Genomic DNA, 23294 nt, shown 5'->3' on the forward strand with positions numbered 1-23294 from the left:
AGGCCGAATTTTCCGCTAATTATAAATTGATCTCAAAGGAAAGTGTACCGTCGGTAAACCTGGTTTCTTAATATGATTGTAGCTTGATTACATATTTTCATCTCCTGTTATTCTTCTGAGAAAATTCTACCTGACTTTTGATTGGATCAGTGATATTTCAGTGAAAGTTGAGGAATGATTTATTTTATAAAATACTGTACATGTTTTATTAAAAAATAGCTTTTCCTATATGTAATAAAATCCTTTTACAATAATATGTACAACTTATGTTTCCTTAAATCAGACCGCTACGACACAAACATTTACCCTAGGCCTATAAAGGACTAAAAAATAAATTCAAATGTACCCAACACAGTCTAAAAAAATTGTGTAATGGCTGAAAATCAAAGGCCCAGTAACTTTACCAGCAAGATCATTTCAATAGAAATAACGACATAAACGAAAACTCTCTTCCACGTAAAGTTAACAGTACTTTGATCAATGATCCTTAAAGTAATAAAATTTACAAGCCAGATACACAATATGAGTCTTCTAGGGGATGACACTTAGTAAAACCGTGATAATTTTCAATTAACTTAATCTAATCAGAGCAATGGCACGAAATACGTCATAACAATAAAGTATTTTGTTTATACACTACAGTGTATCTCGGAATAATAGAAAACTTTGGAAATGCAATTCGATAGATCTCTGGAATGATTTTTAACCAATTTTTTTATTAGATTATGACCGATGAATGGCGCATCTACAACAATAGATTTAAAAAAACAACAAAGTTCACTTATGAGAGTCGATTTTAGTAGATATGTAATACAATGCATTCTTCTTAAATACTAAATAGATAAATCAATTGAAACCAAATATTTATTTGCACTTCTTTGATGTGTTGCGTTCTTAATATCATATTTAGATTTTAGATCAAAAGACATGCAATTTGTTTCATTTATAAAACTAACATGCAAATTGTACCAAAGGTTTTGCGTCACTCTAGATCTAAGTAAATATAGAGGTTAAGTTTTTTTCCTGAATTTGCTTCAAATTTTTAAATGAAGCTTCATGCTATACTTATGGGCAAACTAAACTGTTAGAGAAGATAGACGTCTGAAAATTCTATTGAAAATGGCTGAGGTCAAAACCGCTTCCTAGTCATACTTGTTCCAAAGATTCGATTATACATGTCTTTCAATTTTTTATATGTTTTTTAACCTCTGTTAAAAATGAAATTTAATCAAGTTTTTTTAGGTTTGTCGAAAAAGTCAGCAACAACACATACATTAAAAAAGACGATAGACAAACAAATATTTAAATTGGAATACCCTACCTACGAATTAAACAAATCTTCATTTTTCTTCTATTCATCTGCTTTTTGCAAATGTTGGAAACATAATATGATAAAAATGTTAAAGTCAAATTTCCCAGAATAACGAGATCTATTTAATAAACGGGCAGCGAATACGATAGCACTACGAACATAATCTAAAACACAAAAATGGGGTAAAAAAATTAAATGCTTTTTTACATAAAATCGCATTAATTCCTATATCACAGCCCAACGTACATATACTCAAATCATAATTATTCAAATGATTTCTTTTTGCAACAATTTCCAACCAGCGAAATTAATTGCTTTCGTTGATGTATGGTCGCATAACCAAAATCAACTGACAACAATAACACAACTGACATAGTTATGATGTTTAAACACATGTGTTTGAGTTAAAGATTGATTGCGAACAGCGCTGTATACCGCGTCCTCGCCATCGTCAGTTGCAGTCTATAGTTCTCAAGAACTGCCATGTCATGGCGAACGAGACAACAAAATATTTTAATTTTGTGACCCTTTTCAACAAAATAAACAAAATCTGTCCATAGGTACCTATTTTTGAGGTATACGAAGTAACTTAAGGGTATGTAATTGCTCCATAATTCTAAAATTGTGAGTTCATACTAGACACGGTAAAACGTTTTTCGACCAACACACAGGGTATTCCATATTAATGTGCGGATATTTTAAAGTGAGATTCTACATGAAAAAATAATGATAGTTTTTCATATAAACTATGTTAAAAAAATGCTCCGTTACAAAAATACAGGGTCGCAAAATTTTAGAAAAATAAATGGATATTCATGAATATTTCTGAAATCGCTCGAAATATTTCGATGAAATTTGAGATATAAAGATAGTTCATAAAGAGGCATTAATTGCAATAAAAATATGTGATTCAATGTAAACTTATTCGAAACTATTTTAATACGACAAATAAGACAATAGAAAATTGGATTTTTTATGGGTTGACATATTAATTAAATTTAAATTACGACTTACTTTAATATTTTTAAAGAAAAAGACGATGCGCAACTGATTTTTTCCGAACTAAAAATAGTTGAAAAAAGAAAATTTGTTAGTGTTATTGTTGATATTGAGATCTGTTCCTCCAATTTTATTTGTTGCTAGTGCAGTGTAGTCCTTTATTACAATATTTTTATTTTTGCAATTGTGTTATTAATGGTGGATTATTTAAATGCGGAAATTAACACTAATGCATTACGTGTACGGCCTCGCTGATAGTAATGCAGAACAAACCAGACGTATTTATCAAGAGAGGTATCCTTATCGCGCTTTGCCAAATCCCCAAACTTTTTATAATATTCTTCAACGTCTTATTGAAACTGGTAGTTTCCATAAACGTACATCAAAAGGTAAGCCTCGAACTGTATGAACACCTGAAACTGAGAAAGCGGTACACCACCAAGTCGTAGAACATCCTAAGACTTATACGAGAAAGATCGCTAAAAACTTTAATATTTGCCATCAAATTGTTCAGAGAAATTTAGTTGATTCTTGTTATTTCTGTATCATATTTGAAGAATACAGACATTACTTCCTAGAAACTCTCCAAAACATGTGACTTTTGTCAATGGTACCTTCATAAAATTACGCAAAATCCATAATTTGCCACTGGTATTCTGTTCACGGACGAAGGTAATTTCTCTAGAAATGCCATTTAAAATTTCCACAATAACCATGTATTGGCAGATGAGAATCCTCATGCCTTAACTGAAGCCCATATCCAACACCAATTTTCAGTTAACGTGTGAGCCGGAATCATTGGTAACTATTTAATCGGCCCATTCTTTTTACTGAGGTGCTTCGATGAACGATCTTACGGGAATTTCCTTTAGGAAGAACTGTCTTTTTTTTGCTTGAGAATATTCCGTTAACAATAAGAAATCGAATATGGAACATGCATGATAGTGCACCTGCACGTTTCAGATTCATTGTTCGTGTTTATTTGTAAAGGGTTTACCGAAATCATTGAATTGGTCACGATGAGGTTCAAGAATGGAAACTAGGATCCCCCAATCTCAATAGCTTAGATTTATTTTTGTGGGGTCCTCATAAAACGCTAGTTTATGATAAGGTCATTAATACCGTAGAAGAATTAAAAGAAAGGACAGTGGCAGTATGTGCCAGAATACGAAATACTCCAAGAATATTGGAAAGAGTGTACAATTCGACGAGAAGAAAGGCGAAAGCATGTATATTAAGTAAAGGGGGTCATTTTCAACACTTGTAAAAATCGTTATTTTTTGTGTATTGTTAGTTGTAATTCAAATTTCATTACGATGTTAATCCATGATATGTTTAATTTTATAATGTTTTATTTATCGTATTAAAATAGTTTTGAATAAGCTTGCATTGAACCGTATACTTTTATTGCAATTAATGCTCCTTTATAAACTATATTTACATACTAATTTCATTGAAATATCTCAAATGATTTCGGAAATATTAAGTTCCATTTTTTTCCTAAAACTTTACATCCTGTATTTTCGTAACTGAGCATTTTTGAAACATAGTTTATATAACAAACTATTATTAGTTTTTCGTGTAGAATTCCACCTTAAAATATACGCATATCAATAAGAAACACCCTATATATATTATTTTGAATAGAAATTGTACGAAATTTTACTTTTTCACCACCCACTACATTTTCCAAATAGTATATTGTGCAGCTACTGCCGAAAATAGTACTTTTTCATACATTCATAAATAAATACCTTTAATAAATGCAGTATAAATATATCAATTGTCTAGCAAAAAGCACATATTATATTCAATCGCAAAAAAATTACAAACCAATTACGTCCCCAGTATTATCAATGAACGAAACTTCTCTACTTGTTTCTATTATCCTTCTATACATTTCCATTTCTGCGATGAGTTTTGGTACTGGCCAACCATACGATCAGTCAAACCGTTGAAATAGCAGCCCCACTAACGCTACTACTCAAAACGTGCATCGTTTGAAGTCCTCAAAATAGACGTTAATCGATCGCTCGAAATCATTTGACAAATCGCCGTTCATTGAACCTCAAACCTATTAATTGCGCCAACAATTACGGTAATAAGCACGACCCCACAACGAGCATTGTAAGTCGAGCAGTGATTGTTTACTAGAAACATAATGTACGAGGATAGAGTTGATTTCTCCAAAAAGAACACACAGTTGTCTCGCTCTTTTCACTTAATAAAAACGTACATTCAGTTCAATTTCAAAAGTAGTCAATTTGGCATCAGCTATCTAATTATTACCGATAGGCGGAAGTTGAGGAAGAGGCAGGTTGTGAAGAACTCACAGCCAAGGAGGGTTCTGTATCCATTGCCAGACCTCGATCTTGGGTACCGCAATTATAGCATACTGCGCTGGCGTGTCCTGAACGACCTAAAATCCGAATTAATCGACTTTTAAAATACCAATGACTACACTAAATACGGAAAATACTGTAAGTAAGCAAAGTTCAAATAAATTTTAAATGGTGATGAACTATTGCAGTTTTGTTTTAATTATTCAATAATAGCCATTTCAAAAGCAACAAATACTTCTGTAGATTAATTGAAAAATTAAACAAGCTATTACCTGATGTAAGAGGCGTGCCTTCCGACCAAGTATCCGTTGCTGGATCGTATATTTCAACGTCCTTCAGGAACTGATGGCCGTCGTATCCACCTAAAAACACACATAAGTTACAGGCGTAATTTTTATAATTTTCACAAATAAACTGACAGTTTTGAAATGAAAACGAATGATTAAAAGGAATTTTCGAACCTTAAATTCTCACGTAGCGGTAATTGGATTATATTTATCCTTATTTCATGTTGGAAGAGCATCCTTAGTCAAAAAGCAAATAAGTGAACACAAAACATGTCTTACCCATGGCGTAAATTTTTCCATCCAGAACTGTGACGCTGAGGGCACTCCGCGCTACCTTCATACTAGTCAAAAACTCCCACTTTTGGGTGTCAGTGTCATATCGCTCAACAGTATTCAACTGTGTACCATTGTAGCCTCCTATCACATAAATAAATTTATCCATAGCACATACTCCTAAAAACAGAAACCTTAATCATCTGCCACCGAAAGTCTGACGAAAGCATGTCTTACCCGCACCGCTTCGTTCTGTATTCATCGGGGGAATCATGGTCCACTCATCATTTTCCGGATGGTAACATTCAGCGGAGCAATGACGAATAGTTCCATCAAAGCCACCGATTGCATACAGTATTCTATTAACTACGGCAACACCGACCGCCAAGCGAGAATAATGCATAGATTTGACTAGAGTCCATTTGTCCATTTCTGGATCATAACTTAAAAAGGAAATAAATTGAAATGTAAAATTGAACTTGTAAAAATATGTTATTAAACGTGCATTTTAACATAAGATCATATAAGATAAATAAAATAAATCGTGTTTACCACTCTACGGTGTTGTGGTATCTGGTACACTCGCCACCACCCACAGCGTAGAGTAAACCGTCCATGACCGCCACGCCCACTCTGTTCCGAGGGCAAGTCATCGGATGGCACGGCATCCATTCGTCTAAAATCGGATTGTAACGATCCACCCAATCCGAGTCGTAACTATTACCGGGGCTGTTATTTCTACCCCCCACCGCATAAAAATGGCCCTAAAAAGTTTTCATTGTATATTTCATTTGAAAATTTTGTTTCGTTTATGGTGTGTCTTCCATGAAGGTTTCGAGAACTATTAGAGGACCGCTAATATTTTAAGTCTCACATGAAACCATACTGGAACTGACATACCTTTAAAAAAGCACATCCTAATCCTGACCTAGGTACTATCAGTCTATCAAGTTTGATCCACGTTTTGTCGTCAATATTAAATCCTTCTAAAATGTCCAAAGATTGTTTGTAGTATCCTCCAGCCACGTAAATCACTCGAGGAATATTTGGCGTCCGTTCTTTTACTGCTGTTCGAACATGTAAAGTTAAATCCTGTATCAGAGAATAATCATTCATTATTCTGTTATCTTGTGACTCTATCTTACCTTAAAAATTTTTGCTAAATATTCTTTACACGCGGGAGTTTTCTTGATCACGTCGCACTTCTGAATCTGATCATTTAAAAATTTTGGTGGCAAGAACTGGCATCTCACTGCTGCCAAAATGTCTTCCATCTTCCTGTATCTGTTATCTTCGTCGTACTTGACCCACTTGAGAACAGCATTATATACCTCTTTTTCGTCCTGCACATTCAATTCATCTTTTCTTATTAGAAGGATCAGCTGATGGGCGCTCAGTTGCAGAAATTCTTCCTCTTGACAAATCTATAAAGTATAATGGACTACACTGGAAAAATGCCGCAGTTGGCATTTACTTGAATAAACCGCCTTTCAATGTACTGGTTGGCCTTCCTAGAGAGTTCCATGCATCCATGTTGTTCGGCAAAATGCGCTATTCCAATAGCGTTACTGGGGTCTAATTGGCGTTCCAAAAAATCACAGCAAGCCTGAATGACATTGGGTACCTAAAGCAACTTAAATTTTGCAAAACGCCAAAACTCTGATAATCTATAACTGGACCTGCAACATTGTAGCTGCTGGCAAAAGCTGACAAACCGTATTTTCAGTAACTCGAATCTTTCCAGTATACATGAAACTAATAAGTTTGTGCATGGCAGTAGGTGAAATGCCTTGTAACTTAACCCTGGACATTTCGCATTCCTTCAAGCCTCCCGTAAACATGGCCTGCAAGAAAAATTTATGACACGATAGAAATAGAAAATGGGGAAATGTTTACCTTAAAATACGGACTTGCAGCTGCTAAGACAACCCTGTGTGCGTGAAATAATTCGCTGCCTACCTCAAGTGTTACGTCAGTTAGCATTCTGTGGCTACGCATCATGTCCATTGCCTACGATGTGGAACTATTTTAAGTTGATTGGGAAATTAATAAATCAACTGATTTCAACTGTTCAATCCATTTATTGTGTTACTCAATATTTTATTTTTGTATTTTTTTATGGATTCATTTTTTCGTTTTGCTGTTCAAATTTGCTTATTTAAAAAGTTTAATGCAGATGTGCAACATATCGCGGTACGCAACCCCATCTCGCAACGAGTATGGATGACTCCTTTAAACCGGCAAAAGTCAGCTTTGCCCAGTACGGGAAATGCACTACTCAAAACAATTAGGGAATATTATGTTATTTATGAATAAAATTTTTTATTCAATTTTATTCGCCTATTTTCTTTAGGATCATAATAATTTTACTAAGCTAAACAAGAAAATAATGCTTACTGTGGGTCTCTGTCGATTTTACAGATTTTAACTTGAACTTTCTCAAAGAGTACAAAAGCGCATTTAAGCGCTACTTGGGTGTCAGTTAAATTTTTGTACTTAGGAGTAAGTATTGTGCAAGTTTTTTATTTCATTATTCTTACAATGAACAAGCAACATGATTTGATGGAAAGTAAGGCATGGAGAGCTATAGGGCAACTTGAATCTGGGCGAACACAGACGCATGTTGCCCAAATGTTTAACGTCAGCCAAAGTATAGTTTCAATATTATGGAATTGATTTCTTGAAACAGGAAATGTTAGAAGAATACTAGGACGAGGTCGACTATCAAAGACAACACTCTGAGAATACCGATTTCTCCAATTGCTCGACAGAAGAAATCGCAATATCAATGCAACACTTCTAAGAAGCGAGTTTACCCGTGATACCTGAAAACGTGTATCCATACAAACTATAAGAAATAGACTCCACAATGTCAGACTGTATGCCCGAAGACCAATGACGTGTGATCCACTGACCGTGGAACATGAAAGAGCAAGAAGAGCATGAGTTGAGCTTCATCGAATTGGACCCATTATGACTGGGGTCGAGTACTCTCCAGTCTAGGTTCACTTTAGAACCTGATAATTGATGTGTTCTGATTTGACGCGAACGCGGAACACGAAACAATCATCAGTTTATCAGAGAAAGATCTCATTTTGAAGGTGGCCGTATTATGGCATGGGCTGGTATTAGTCTCAGCAGTCATACAGATCTTTATTTTATTGGCAATGGTCCCTTAAGCGTTAACAGATATCTTAATGAAATTCTTCAACCTATTGTAATGCCGTATGCTGGAGCAATAGGTGATCAATTCATATTTACGGACAACAATGCTCGTCCACATCGCGCTAACATCATGAACAACTAGTTGGATGAAATAAATATTGAGACAATGGTATGGCCTGTTAATTTTCCAGATGGAAATCCCCATTGAGCATACTTGGGATACTTTAGGAAGGCACGTTGCAAGCAGAAATTTACAACTTCGAACTATTCCAGATCTTCGAAATGACCTAATTGAAGAATAGAATGAAACTCCCCAAAACGTCTTTGATAACTTGAATCACTGCCATCATAATACCGATCCTTTTAGCAGCAAGAAAAGGTCATATTCACTATTAAAAATTCATTTTTGTACCTAAATAATCACAATTAGTCAAATTTAATTTGAAAAACAAGAAGTGGTTTATTTTATCAATAAAAAACTTCAATCTACAAATATGATTTGTTTTCATACGTTTCATAAGGCACAAAAAAACTTTTAACACAATATTTTGAAATATCTCGTAATGATTTTAACCAGTGTACATAGAATTTCTTTTTATTTAACATTTGGTATTCATCATAAATCCTGTTTAGTAAAAATGAAAAAATGTACTAAATAAAAAAAACAATTTTCAAAAATGCTCCTCACTCAAGAAGATCTTCACACTTTAAACATGGAAAACTGCCTCAAATATGGAATTATTCGGTCGTTGTATTCAATGCATTTGAAATCGAGATTTAAGAATAAAAAAGCTATAGGGTGTCCCACTAAAACCGGTTCTTTTGAATCTATCAACATTTTTCTCGTGTCATTCGCACAGCGTTGTATTTGGACAGTTATCAGGTGTAAACATTGAGATTTACTTATGGAAAATTAAATGGACGCAAAACGCATACAAATTATGAAAATTTGCTATCACCATAGTGAGAGTTTCGCGATGATGCTTTTTGACTAAAGATTTGCATTTATAAGCTTACAAGATACAGTGTATGCAATATTCAAAGCCAGCAGACCATGCATAAAGCGGAACATTCATAGAATGGATGTTAGACAAAAACAAAAAAATGGTTATGTGTCGAAGAAAATCATCTTCTCTGATAAGGCGCATTTCCAACTTGATCGTCCTGTTGACAAACAAAATTGTCATATTTGGGATACTAAGAATCCAAAAGTGATCGTTCAACATCCAATGGATCGACCACGAGCCACTGCTTGCCGTACATTTTGAATTTGACCGTTCTTCTTCGAGAATGTGACTGACAATGTGGTCACCTTCAACCGCGATCGTTATTATAAGATGATAAACAACTCTTTTTGAGCTGAAATTACTGGAATGGATCTGACAGACATGTAGTTTCAACAGGACGATGCAACCTGCCACAGCAATCGACACAATGGAATTGTTGCAGGCATAATTTCAAAGGAGAGTTATTTCGTGCCGCGGCGGCCAAAGAGATCATGCGATTTGACGCCATTGGATTTTTTTTTCTTTCAACTTTTTTGAAAAGTAATGGCAATAGCCCAAGAACAGTTTCTGAACTGAAAGCCGAGATACGATGAACCATTGATGAAATTGAGCAGTCGCTACACCAAAGGTCATCGAAAATTTCGTTAAAATAATCGGCGATTCCCATCAGTCTAGAGGGGGCCATTTATCAGATATTATGTTCCATCGATAAACTCCACGTCAATACTCTTTATTACAATAAAAACATTTTAACGTTCAAGTAAACACTATATTTTTTCCAATTTCTAATTTCCCGGCTTTAATGGATCACCACATGTTGTGAGATAAGTAAATGTTTTATTTCAGTTAATATAACAAAAGAAAAGACCATTCTACACTCAAAATGATTTCAGCAAGTCATTCAATTATATAAAATGGGAAATAAAGCCACAAGTAATAAACTTCAGAAATACATTGTAATAACGTGAGATTATTGCATTATCACAAATAACTGACTAGGCAATATGTATTAGGTCAGGTCACACAACATAATAATTTTGTGTAAGTAATATATGTAGCTAGTAACGATTCATTCAAAAAATACAAGTCACGTACTGTTTTAATGCACCTTAAACTGTGCAGCGACAAGTCGTAAATGCGCTTAAGGTACTTCGTAAGAACTAAACCATACACGTTTCCAAAAAATTAGTAGTTAAAAAAGCGTGAACCACAGAGAACCTGAACCCGAGGATTTGTGATGATAAAATGAACCTATCTAATAAATTTGAGTTTCAAAGAATAGCTGATGCTGACTCTCGACAAAACAAAGCAGGGTTTCAAGTTTAAGGTCGTCTTGTTTGCAGATGAGGATAGTAATTTATATAAAATATTGAACTGACTCTCCAAAAGATATACAGGGTGTATCAGAAATAGGTACATTAATTTTAATTGCTGGTAGAACTTTTCAAAGCCAACAGCTTTCCTTAACACTTTTTTTCGATCACCTGTTGTTATCAAAATAAAATTAAAAATTGTATTGGACAAATTTTACTACTTACAAGTTTTTGTACCTACACCGATTTCTTAAGGTCTGAAATGTTTACGATCATCGGTGATTTAGTTTTTAAACTGTAACACAAGATTTACTTATAAAGTATGTTCCTATTGTAGAATAGAATTTCATGTTAATAAAAAAAAACATTAAACAAATACAGAAAATATTCAACTTACTTCATTCATAAAAAGTGCTCAAAGTAACTATCATTATTTTCATAACAACACTGCAACCGCCGACGAAATGATTCTTCAACTCTTTGCAACATTATTGGATTGTTACGAAGTGATATAGCAGGATTTTCTACATATCCTTCCAATTATTCGATTATATTTATCGGAGTAGCATAAACTACACTTTTCATGTATCCTCACAGGAAGTCACAGGGGTTTAAATCCGAATATCTGATGGGCCAGTTTATAGGGCCATTTCGTCCTTCCACCGTCTTGAAAATCTTTCATTTAGCCAATTTCGCACTGCTCCTGAGTTATGGCAGAGTGTCTTGTTCAAAAGAAACTACATGTTGGCTCGAATGTTTAGTGGAAAATTTTTCAATAAATCGGGTAAAACATCTATTAAAAATTATTTGCCCATTTAGCCGTCTAGGCATTACGTGAGGTCTGATAAGTATAGCATTTATGAGTCCTGCCCATGCATTAACTCTAAATCTTTCCTGGAAATTGTTTAGTCGGATGGCATACGGGTTTTCCTCTACTCAGTATTGTACATGTTGAAGACACGTTTTTAATTAAAACCAGCTTTATCAGTTGAAAATAAAAATTATGTAAAATTTGGTTGTTCACGTATTTTAGCAAGAGCTCATTCATAGAATTGACACCTTTGTGACAAATCTTCAGATTTCAAAAATTGAACTTTTTGTACATGGTAAAGGTACAGTTGCTGTTGTCTTAATATCCGCCATATTGTTGAATGAGATGTCCTGGATTGAAGTGCCACCCTTGTACTAGTTTTTGGTCAAAATTCTACATTCTCAAGAATTTTTTGCTCGAGATTTGCAATCCTGTGGAACATAATCTTCCACGTTCATGGGCTATCGGTTTAAACGTGCCGTAATCCCAAAAATGTTGAATAACATGCATAAAAATGCGTTCATTAGAAATTTGACGCATCAGAAACTTTTCTAAGTAGATCCTGCGAATTTCAGCACCGTTTTCACCGAAAGCACCATATGCCAAAACCATATCTATGTATTCACTATTTCAAAAATGAACTATTTTTGACAAATTTTTCTTATCGAAATTCCTAACGCAAACATTAACCGTCGCAATACCAAATAAATTTGACCTGCTGACATAGGTATGCGTATCAGCAGGTCGATTGCCGACTCTTTTTTCTAGAAAATAGTTTTAATTCACCAACACGAATCATTGGCACATCATAAATTTTAATGAAACATAAACACAAAAAGTGGTTTTCGAGGAAAATGGTACATACAAAAAATGTTGTCTTTAACGAGATCTTTCATTAATTTAAATTAATGCACTTATTTCTGATACACCTTGTATAATTCCCGAGATATTCGATAGAATAATTTTATGCAAATCATGGTACTTAGTTATTATTATGCTGCTACATACCAATGCTAGACATGACAACGTCTTTATACAGGGTGGTAAAAGATTTATTTTAATAGCTTCAAACTTAAACAATCCAAATAAGAAAGAGGTAAACGTTCGAGTATACCACATCTAGGTATCACTAACATTTCGCAAGAGAGCAAATATGAAAACATTCAACGATATTTCGCTGTATGGTCATGGCGAACAGGAAAATCTTGAGCATAATATTTACTTCAAAATATTAATTACGAAAAAAGAAACTATAAATCCATTTTCTACCCTGTATGAATACTGTGGTTGCAGCTGCAAATTGAGACAAATTTAAATAAATTTCCAGTGTTGAATGAGTCTAATTTAATTGATTCGCTTATTTTTGTAAGAATGTAGATTAAATAAAGACCAAATACAAAACGAGAGTAATACAACTGTGTATATGATTTAAAACATATTTAAAAATCTATAAAACACAAGTAGGTCCCTAACCGTAAAGTTTATTTGTCAATATGAACCTTATCAAACTGATAACGTTTCCTGCTATCGCTGTTAGTTTTACTTCTTGGAAACTAAAGATATATATACATATATATAAAAATATTTTGGTTTTCCCCTGAAATCGAAAATGAAAAAAACATTTTCTTGAAAAACTAAGTTATTCAAGAAAACTCCCAAGGCAAGGAGCACTGGAAAAAACAATAATTATGAGCAACTTTTACAAAACGCGCATTCCTGCGTAGGTTCACGTAACAAAGTGATCTACAATACTTACCCATAGTTTAATTATACATACTCCACCAAGTGTGAAGGCAAAAAAATCGATAAATACGACTACAAACGTGCAATTTATTTACCGGAGATATACCTAAACGCAAGTCATCATTTTAAATAATATATACAATACATAGCGTATAAAACGTAACGTTAACCACGAAATTACCCAATATTTAAGTCAGATGTGGTCTGATGACAGTTTACAGAGATAATGTAATGAAGTAGATCCGCATATGCTTAAATTTAATTTACAAATAACGGAAAAAAAAATCAGCGAATCACTTATATAAAGTACCTTTTTATCTCAATAATCACTGGAAAATTGTTGAAATGTTCGAAAAATTACAGTTATTCTTTTGAAACCTGAAAATGGCCAAACAACGAATTCTTGATAAATTAGAAAAGCTGATGATTATTTCCTTTGAATAATACAAAATCTGCAAGAAAAAATAAAAAAATACCTTCATAGCATCTTTAAGATAGTCAATCATCATAAAAGACATGTCCACAAGATCGCCACTGGAACTGCTGCTTGGACTGCAAGCACTCCTTGGACAACTGGACGAAGACCTCGCATGGCTACCCAACCCTGCAGAGTCTTCATCCCCTTCCATAATTGGCAACCTAAAAGAAAAATTTAGCAATTCTTTTTGGATTCCAAGAGAAAACTGTTTATTTGATCTAACATTTTTTTTGTCTTCAGATTTGTAAATTATATTTAGCGACACATTTTTGTTATTGATACTAAGCAATTCTTGTCGATGGGAGATCAAAGTTACGCCATCATGAAGCTATGACCACTGTAATGTATTGTTATCTAACTCAAAAATCGATTTTTACGTGTTTAAATTTTGTTTTTTCGTGAAATTCATCGAGTCTTAGGAAAATAAATATCACAATGTAAATTAATGCGAGATTGTATGGTGTCTAGTCATGGTCGTTATCACCTTAATAATACTGTGACGTCGGGGTTTAATGAGTGGCCAGTATAATAATTAGGCCCGAGAAAATTCTTATAAATAATAATATATGAAAAATAAGCACCAAAGAAAATACTTTTTTTCATTTGAGAAATGTTTGTGTTGGCTAAAACTGCTTAACAGCTGGAAGATCTGATTATTGACTGCTTACGTGCTCTCAAAATAGTTCAGCTCTATTATATACCACTGATGTCGCACCTAAGTATATTATTTTCCATTTAAGCCATTGCACTACAAGGCGATCATAGGAACTAAATCAAAGGAATTTCCACATCACCCATTGACCTCCAGCTCAATAAAAAAAATACCATTACTAATTATAATTATTCTGATTATCAATAAAACTTGCTGCTCTAAACAAAACTTCACGTACGCAAAACCAACGCTTATTCAAACTTACGGTAAGCCATCTGCCTGTGAAAAAACCATTCCAATAACACCTTTAAAAATATGCCCAAATCAAAGGCACTAATCACATGAAGAATAATATAAAATAGCGTTTTCCGTCATATTACTTGCAAGATTGCGAGCACTGTAGTGAATAAAACGCGGCATTTCAAAATAGACTACGTATGATGACTTTCACAAAATGTGTGTAAATGATATTTAGCGTACTTTACCAATGAGTATCGTGCACTGCCAGAACTATCGCGCAATGTATCGGATAAAGTGAGAAGGTCAATGTTAACCTAGGTCCATGCATGAAAAGTTACAGAACACTGGACTACTAGACAGAAGTACCATAGTGTTAAGTCAAAGCACAGGAACTAAGTCTAAATTTAAGCTAAATAAAAGCAATTGTCTACCAATGACAACATATTATTCCACGAATTCGACGGTAAAATACGTCTATATGTTATACTTATTATACAAAAAAAGAACTGCCAGAATTACATGATAAGACTTTTTTTTAATGATATTTTTCTATGCTCCTGTGTACAAGCAAAAACCTTATCACAGACATAAACGAATCCTACTCGAGTAGAAACACATTAAAACTATCTATTCAAAACACATTTAAAAATGTCATAAACCATGATCGCGAATACCATTGTCTTAAAGTTGCAGTCTCATTATCCACTAATTATTAACCAATTTCAAATAAGTATTTTTCTTGAAATTGTACAAGCAATAGTTCCAGATGAGACTCCAATATTCGTTAGAGAAGGTAAATCTAAATTGATTTTCCAATATGCACATGATGGTTGTCAAAACCTACTTATCCCCCATTATATTGACAATTTATTCTCAGTAGAAACTACCTTAAGTGGAAATTAGTGACTGGTGACGATCAGAAACATCCACTAGTTAATCTCAAAGTTACAACAAACATTCAGAAACATTTAAAACTTTTGGAAAATTATTAGAAATAATTTTTATTTAATGGAAATGAAGCTTAACAGTATGGATGTATCTGACAATAACTGTTCAAAAATAGTTCCTTCTGAAGTATATTATTACATAAAACCATTGATCACACACTGAGCCAGATGTTGAAGGCTAAGTAGATATACTAAATCAGACACACATTTTTGTGTGACCTGTGATATCAAAAGTAATAACATAGAGAATAATATCAACTCAACTCTCAAAAGACATACCAGCCTACACATGAACAGAAAGTAGAAATTTGTTTGCCACCAGTCACTGATATTAAGGAAGTAGAGGTTAACTGGAGAATTGAGTTTAAAATTAAGTTTCCTTTGAAATTTACTAACTCCAAATTATATAGGTAAAATTTAAACTTGACCCTACAGCCAAGCTGCAGATTTGATACAGCTTGTGATATGTGATCAATGTGTCATTAATTACCTGTCACAAACTTAAGTTTCACTTCTGATGGAGCTTAAACTAATGGCATCAAATCGAACTCAAGGGATAGTTGTATATGTATATGTTTTAAACATGAACTCAAGTTTTTAGTGAGATTTGAGATATATTTCGTTGCTTATCTGCCCAATTCTCCAGATAAACCATAGGTGCAATTTAAGCAAAAGTTATACAATGAACACCTCTATAAAAACCAATGTTTTATTTGGAGCAAATGATTTGGTAAATGCCCCCACACACTGGTCAATATATCATGATTTAATTACTTTCAATCATTGCCTGCTACACAAGTAAACAAGTTAGTTACACGAAAAATGACGAGGTTTACTCAAGATATACTTGAAAAAACCAAAGTTTGGGAATGTTTGAGAACATATCAAACTTCTGAACTGTCCAAAAGACTTGCAGGAAAAAAAGTACAGTATAAAATCTTTATAGATATTTTTATATACTTGGAAAAGAACCTCTGAATCCTATCCTAACTGAAATGAAAGTGTAAAAACAATATAAAAAAATATGAATATCGAAAATTAGAAGCTTTAAGCTTTTCAATGGAAATTTCCTATATTTTATTATAAATTTAAATGAAGAATACATACCAATTAGACTCTATTAATAAGGAAAAACAAACAGTTGTTTTAACATAAAACTACACAGAAAATTAAAAAATTAATAAAATAATTCGTGTAAAAAAAATATATATATATAGGTTAAAAACACAAAAAACGGTTGTCAATATCTGTCATTGAAGCGATAAAGATGTCACACTCAAATTGAAACCATCAATGCTGCCAAATTGCAAAATTGTATGCTAGCAGAAATTTACGTTTCTGACATCATTAGATGCTGGAATAACGTGTTAACCATTCTGTTTTTATCAAATATTTTTGAGTCATATTGCTGTTAAAGTTGAAATTGTTGAATGAGAACTGTTTAACTAATCAGTGCAACCAATGCACATTAAGCATTGAAATGGTCAAAACTATTTTTTTCAAATTAGTTGCAGCTGGCTGGTCTGACTTTCAAAAATATTACTCTGTAAATTTTCGTATTGTCTTTGGTAAACAATTTGAATCGTTTTAAAACTATTATATCAACTACTATAGCAAGTCTGTGATGTTGATAATCCTCAAAATCGAGAGTGAAAAGTATGCTTATAAGAAAAACAATAAATATGTGATTATTACTTTATTAAATTATAGAAATAAATTAGTTGAATGCCCAAAGATGTCATCTTTAATAAAATGACAATGACCAATGACAAAAGAATGCAACAGCGCAAAGAGCAACGTCAACATAAACACGTCTCTCGATAGTGTTCATGAACATTTTGTATTTTAATTCTTAATTTTACTTACTAAATGATCCTTAAATAAATACACAAATTGCACTAATTGTATGTATAATTATTCCGTTTAATCTTATTGGGATCTAATAAACTGTTTTCGTAACTGTACACAAGTAGATAAATCCAACATGTTAACAAAATTTGAAACTAAGTCGGCCCGAGTAAAAGGGCTTTCTTTTCACCCCAAGAGACCCTGGATTTTGGCAAGTCTTCACAATGGTTGTATCCAGCTTTGGGACTATAGAATGTGCACTCTTTTGGAAAAGTTTGATGAACATGATGGTCCAGTACGAGGCATTTGCTTTCATAGTCAGCAACCCCTATTTGTTTCTGGAGGGGACGATTACAAAATAAAGGTATTTTTCATGTTATGTTCTTAGTTTGACTATAATTCTTGGTAATGTCTGGTTACTAGGTGTGGAATTACAAGCAAAAACGGTGCATATTCACATTGCTTGGTCATCTGGACTATATTCGAACTACAATGTTCCATCATGAATATCCATGGATAGTGTCTGCCTCTGATGATCAAACAATTCGCATTTGGAACTGGCAAAGCCGTACTTGCATTTGTGTCTTAACTGGACATAACCATTATGTTATGTGTGCCACATTTCATCCCAGTGAAGATTTACTTGTATCTGCCAGCTTAGATGCTACTGTTAGAGTTTGGGACATTTCTGGTAATCTTTATTTATAAATTAAGCTGCTTATTTTTAGACCCACTTGCGTCATTTGGGATTAAAAATGTCAAACTTAGATCTCAGAGTTGTAGTGGGACTTGTCTTATTAAGAACATACTGTTTTTACCATAAACATGTTGAAATTTTGATTCTGCTAATCTTTGCAATTAGAAATTTACTTCTCAAGATGAATATTCAGAGCTTGATAGATTTGATAATCAAATTTTCCCTTTTTACAGGATTAAGAAAGAAAAATGTATCACCTGGCCCTGCTGGTCTTGAAGATCATTTAAAAAATCCTGGAACTACAGATCTATTTGGTGTATCAGATGCAGTGGTAAAGCATGTTTTGGAAGGTCATGATAGGGGTGTGAACTGGGCTTCTTTCCATCATAGTTTACCTTTAATTGGTAAATAAACTCTTAGCTCTGTTGCTTAAAGCAATTAAGCATGTATCATAAATATGTCTTTAGTCTCTGGAGCTGACGATCGGCAAGTGAAATTATGGAGAATGAATGATTCCAAAGCTTGGGAAGTTGATGCATGTCGAGGGCATTACAATAACGTCTCTTGTGTGTTGTTCCATCCAAGGCAGGAATTAATTCTTTCTAATAGTGAAGATAAGAGCATAAGAGTGTGGTGCATGCAAAAGCGAACATGTCTTCATACCTTTAGAAGGTAATTCCAATCTCTTTTTTATTGTAATTTTACACATCTAGTTTTTAAATATTTACAGGGAACATGAAAGGTTTTGGGTTATGACTTCGCACCCGAATTTAAACTTATTTGCTGCAGGCCATGACGCGGGTATGATTATATTTAAATTGGAGAGGGAACGTCCTGCTTATACTGTTCATGCAAACCTCCTTTATTATGTTAAAGAGAAATATTTAAGACGTCTCGATTTTACCACTGCTAAAGATGTGCCCGTTATACAAATTAAAGGTGATTTTTTCTCCCATATTCAAATCCCTAAAAATGATCACTTTTGATGTTATTAGGCGGCGGAAAAATCCCGGTATATGGAATGTCTTTCAACCCTGCTGAAAATGCCGTACTTTTGTTTACTCGCACATCTAATTTGGAAAACAGCGTCTACGACTTATACATTATTCCCAAAGAGCAAGAAAGCGGTGATCATGTCCCAGAGGTGGAAAGTAAGAGATCCAGCGGATTAACTGCTCTGTGGGTGGCTAGAAATCGGTATGTCTCAATTGAATCTTGAAACTATATAAAATTAACTTGATTTTTATATAGGTTTGCTGTCTTGGATAGAGGACACCAATTGGTTATTAAAAACCTCAAAAATGAAGTAACTAAAAAAGTGCAAACACCCACTTGCGACGAAGTGTTCTACGCTGGTACTGGAATGTTGTTGCTGCGCGACAGTGAACATGTCACTCTCTTTGATGTTCAACAAAAGAGAACTCTTGCACAAGGTAGAAAAATCTCCTCTAATTTATATATGATTTTTCATTAATAGTTTTGCGAATTTCAAAGTGAAAATCAACAAATGCCGATATGTGGTTTGGTCAACCGACATGGCTCATATTGCACTACTATCCAAGCACAATGTAACAGTATGCAACAGGAAATTAGACGTTTTATGCTCCTTACACGAGAACACCAGAGTTAAGTCTGGAGCCTGGGATGATTCTGGAGTATTCATTTACACTACCAGCAATCATATTAAATATACTTTAACTAACGGGTTGGAATATTTACTTCGTCAATGTATTGCAACTAATAAAGGACATTTTTTAGGGATCATGGAATAATTCGTACTCTGGACTTACCTATTTATATTACGAGAGTAAAAGGTAGTCAGGTATTTTGCTTGGATCGAGAGTGTAAACCCAGGATTCTGACTGTTGATCCTACTGAGTATAAGTTTAAGTTGGCGTTGATAAACCACAGATATGAGGAGGTAACAGACTCATTTTTAATTGAAAAGTATTATTTATATTGTTTGTATTCATTTAGGTACTTTACATGGTTCAAAAATCCCGTCTAGTAGGACAGTCTATTATTTCGTATCTGCAACAAAAAGGCTATCCGGAAGTGGCATTGCACTTTGTCAAAGATGATAAAACCAGATTTACATTGTCACTGGAATGTGGAAATATTGAAATCGCACTTGAAGCAGCTAAGTCTTTGAATGACAAAGCTTGCTGGGATCAGTTAGCTCATGCTGCCCTATGGCAGGTAAGTCTTTCTGTAAAAATTTTGTTTGTTTTTTTATTATTCTGAAATGATAATCAATTCAAGTAATAGATGAAGAGTTTAGAAAATCAAAGTTATTTCACTCTCTTTATGCCATTTTGCATAATATCGAAATTGTTCATTTGCTTTCTTTTGACAACTATTGTTCAAATTCACATTAGAAAAGCTTTTTCCCACATAAAATATATATGTAAGTATGATTTGAACACTTTATTGATAGAAAACTGATTTGAATCTTTAGGGTAATCATCAAGTGGTGGAAATGTGTTATCAAAGAACAAAAAGCTTTGAGAAGCTCTCTTTCTTGTATCTAATCACTGGCAATCTCGACAAATTAAGGAAAATGATGAAAATTGCCGAGATTAGGAAGGCACGCTCCTCCCAATACCATGGAGCACTGCTTTTAGGTAGGATAACCACAGTCTATATTCATAGTTGTTCAGTAATGTTAGTTTCTAATACTTATGAAAATGTCTTATATTTATAATTTAGGCGATTTGGAAGAACGTGTAAGAGTATTGAAAGCGACAAATCAATACTCCCTTGCCTACTTAATAGCAGCCACTCACGGCATGATTGAGGAAGCTGAACAATTGAAAGAAATAATTGGTGATGATAAGAAATTGCCCGACATCGATCCTAATGCCAAATTTTTGAAGCCACCTCCACCTATTCAACAAGCTGAAAGTAATTGGCCGTTGTTAACAGTCAGTAGGGTGAGTAAAAAAATTTGGATTTTATTTCCTAAAGAGTACATAAATAATTCTGATATTAATAACAAACTTGATGTATAATGCGAATGTGTAATTTTTTGGTATCTCCGTAGAGTTATTTCGAAAATACAGCAGCCCAAACTACATCAAGCAAACTTGTAGCAGAACCGATAGTCGCTGATGATATGGAAGAGGCACAAGGATGGGGTGATGATGATGACGAACTTGGGGATGGCGGTGAGACATTTATAGCAAATTAGTTCATGTACTAAACATTTGTCATGAATTTCTGTTATTTGCCCTTTATAGAAGGGAAATCTACGGAACCGAGAGTATCAGAGAGTGGAGAAGCCGGGTGGGACGTAGACGATGCCGATTTAGAAATCCCCGACTTAGGTCCAACTCCTGCAACTGATACTTCCGACAGTTACATCCATCTACCAGCCCAAGGTACAAAATATTGTTTGAATCCTGTTTATAGCTTACCAAGTGTATGCGTTAGGACCTTCTCCACGATTGGCCTGGACTAAAAACTCCCAACTGGCAGCTGATCACATCGTGGCCGGTTCATTCGAGTCAGCAAGTCGCTTAATGCACGATCAACTCGGCGTAGTTCATTTCAAGCCTTACGAAAGCGTCTTCATGAGTCTATTTAGCAGTTCCAGAACGGTGGCCAATCAACTGGCTAATGTGCCACCAATATTCAGTTATCCCTTGAGGAATTGGAAAGAAGGAACTGTGAAAAGTGGATTACCGGCTACCGGCATTAGTTTGAATGATTTGGTGTCCAAATTACAGGTAAAAAAAAAACAAATTATTTATGATTTAGTCTAAACAATGTCATGCGAGACTGCTTTGATTTGAATATTACAATTCAACATTCTGTTATCATTACCTATAAAGTTTATGAAGTGCAGTCAGATTTAATCCTTTAATTGATATTTGATTTAAATGATTTCAGGTTTGCTATCAACTGACCACTGGAGGTAAATTCACGGAAGCCATAGAGAAATTCCAGAATTTATTGCTATCGATTACATTGCTAGTTGTGGACACAAAACAGGAGATGGCAGAAGCACAACAAATGCTTCGAATCTGCAGCGAGTATATTTGTGGTCTACAAATGGAAACCCTTAGAAAGGCATTGCCCAAAGGTAAATAATATTTTTGCTTTTTTGATATCAACCTTGTCCTAAATTCACAAATGAATCACAACATGTAAAATCGTAGGTTCATTAGAAGAGCAGAGGCGCCAATGTGAACTGGCAGCCTACTTCACTCATAGTAAATTACAACCAGTACACCAAATTCTGACGCTGCGTACAGCGCTGAACATGTATTTTAAGCTGAAAAATTATAAAACTGCAGCGTCGTTTGCTAAAAGATTGCTAGATTTGGGTCCTCGACCTGAAGTCGCCCAGCAAGCTAGGAAAATTTTGCAGGTAATTTCCCTTATACACTCAACATATTCTATACTTGAAATATTTAGTAATTGTATTCCTTCAAATTCATTATACCAATTTCTGTTTGTGGTTTCTGAAAAATAAGAGTGAAAAAATGACTATCATTTCTCGAGTTTTAACATTAGTTGGCAACAAGACACGTAAAATAAATATTACATTTCATGTGTCGATAATTTTTTAACGAATGAGTCAGAGGTGTATTTCAGTATTTCCGCCTGCAAAAATATAAGTCTCATATCCCAATATGTTATTATTTACAGGCATGTGATTCAAATCCAGTAGATGAACTTCAACTACAATACGACGAACACAATCCTTTCTCGCTGTGTGGCCATTCATACACTCCAATCTACAGAGGCAAGCCTGAAGAAAAATGTCCACTATGTAGTACTTCTTACTTACCCAAATACAAAGGAACTTTATGCAATGTGTGCCAAGTTGCTGAAATCGGTAAAGACACCATAGGGCTGAGAATAAGTTTGCATCAATTTAGATAGATGTTTCCAACCTTTTATTAATATTCTGGTATAGCTATTATTATTATGAGTAAAGTGTAACTTTACATTTAATTTGATGTATTAAACAAGATATATATATTACTTGTTATTGGTGTTTTCATTCCATTTAAGAATTTCTCTATTGATTCATATACTTTAGGTACTTAGAAGGCTTAAAGTTTAATAATCTGTTTGAATTCTAAACTGAAATTCAGGTAAGTTTCGGTTTACTTCAAGGATACCAATATTTACTTTCTTCCTGTAAAATTAGCTGCCTGTTGTTTCCTTCT

At 34.0% G+C, this 23294-nt stretch overlaps 2 protein-coding genes across 5 annotated transcripts; one reads left to right on the forward strand and one right to left on the reverse strand.

Moving 5' to 3' along the window:
• Positions 1-161: 161 nt before the first annotated feature.
• Keap1 (kelch like ECH associated protein 1) lies at positions 162-16781 on the reverse strand. 4 transcript variants are annotated; one of them, XM_066289831.1, is made up of 12 exons: positions 16677-16781; positions 13729-13891; positions 7110-7223; positions 6893-7057; positions 6688-6837; positions 6359-6637; positions 6114-6305; positions 5766-5977; positions 5451-5656; positions 5220-5393; positions 4926-5015; positions 162-4730 (listed from the first exon to the last, which is right to left on the reverse strand). In XM_066289831.1, the coding sequence occupies exons 2-12, from the start codon at positions 13879-13881 to the stop codon at positions 4597-4599; spliced, it is 1869 nt and encodes a 622-aa protein (XP_066145928.1). In that variant the 5' UTR covers positions 13882-13891; positions 16677-16781; the 3' UTR covers positions 162-4596. The 4 variants fall into 4 exon arrangements, with proteins under 4 accessions (XP_066145928.1, XP_066145926.1, XP_066145927.1 ...); XM_066289829.1 differs by lacking the exon at positions 16677-16781 and adding an exon at positions 14648-14944; XM_066289830.1 differs by lacking the exon at positions 16677-16781 and adding an exon at positions 13954-13971.
• Positions 16782-17363: 582 nt separating this feature from the next.
• Positions 17364-23106, forward strand: alphaCOP (coatomer subunit alpha). The gene is made up of 19 exons (XM_066290160.1): positions 17364-17473; positions 17543-17781; positions 17841-18108; positions 18348-18518; positions 18582-18786; positions 18845-19053; positions 19110-19311; positions 19366-19547; positions 19609-19819; positions 19873-20035; positions 20092-20313; positions 20573-20738; positions 20824-21047; positions 21158-21281; positions 21354-21494; positions 21547-21842; positions 22006-22198; positions 22275-22486; positions 22768-23106. Exons 2-19 carry the CDS (start codon positions 17554-17556, stop codon positions 23002-23004), a joined length of 3654 nt encoding a protein of 1217 aa, XP_066146257.1. The 5' UTR covers positions 17364-17473; positions 17543-17553; the 3' UTR covers positions 23005-23106.
• The last annotated feature ends 188 nt before the right edge of the window (positions 23107-23294 follow it).

This window comes from Euwallacea fornicatus, chromosome 14 (assembly GCF_040115645.1).
Source record: "Euwallacea fornicatus isolate EFF26 chromosome 14, ASM4011564v1, whole genome shotgun sequence".
NCBI classification, from domain to species: Eukaryota; Metazoa; Arthropoda; class Insecta; order Coleoptera; family Curculionidae; genus Euwallacea; species Euwallacea fornicatus.

Coding starts and splice junctions, on each gene's coding strand:
- Keap1 (XM_066289829.1), bottom strand. CDS start 14,676: ATGGTTTTTTCACAGGCAGATGGCTTACC. Junction 7,224..13,728: donor ATCTTAAAGATGCTATGAAG/GTATTTTTTTAT, acceptor TCCACATCGTAG/GCAATGGACATGATGCGTAG. Junction 4,731..4,925: donor AGGCACGCCTCTTACATCAG/GTAATAGCTTGT, acceptor TTCGGATTTTAG/GTCGTTCAGGACACGCCAGC.
- alphaCOP (XM_066290160.1), top strand. CDS start 17,554: ATGTTAACAAAATTTGAAACTAAGTCGGCCCGAGTAAAAGGGCTTTCT. Junction 21,282..21,353: donor TGACGAACTTGGGGATGGCG/GTGAGACATTTA, acceptor TGCCCTTTATAG/AAGGGAAATCTACGGAACCG. Junction 22,487..22,767: donor AAGCTAGGAAAATTTTGCAG/GTAATTTCCCTT, acceptor TATTATTTACAG/GCATGTGATTCAAATCCAGT.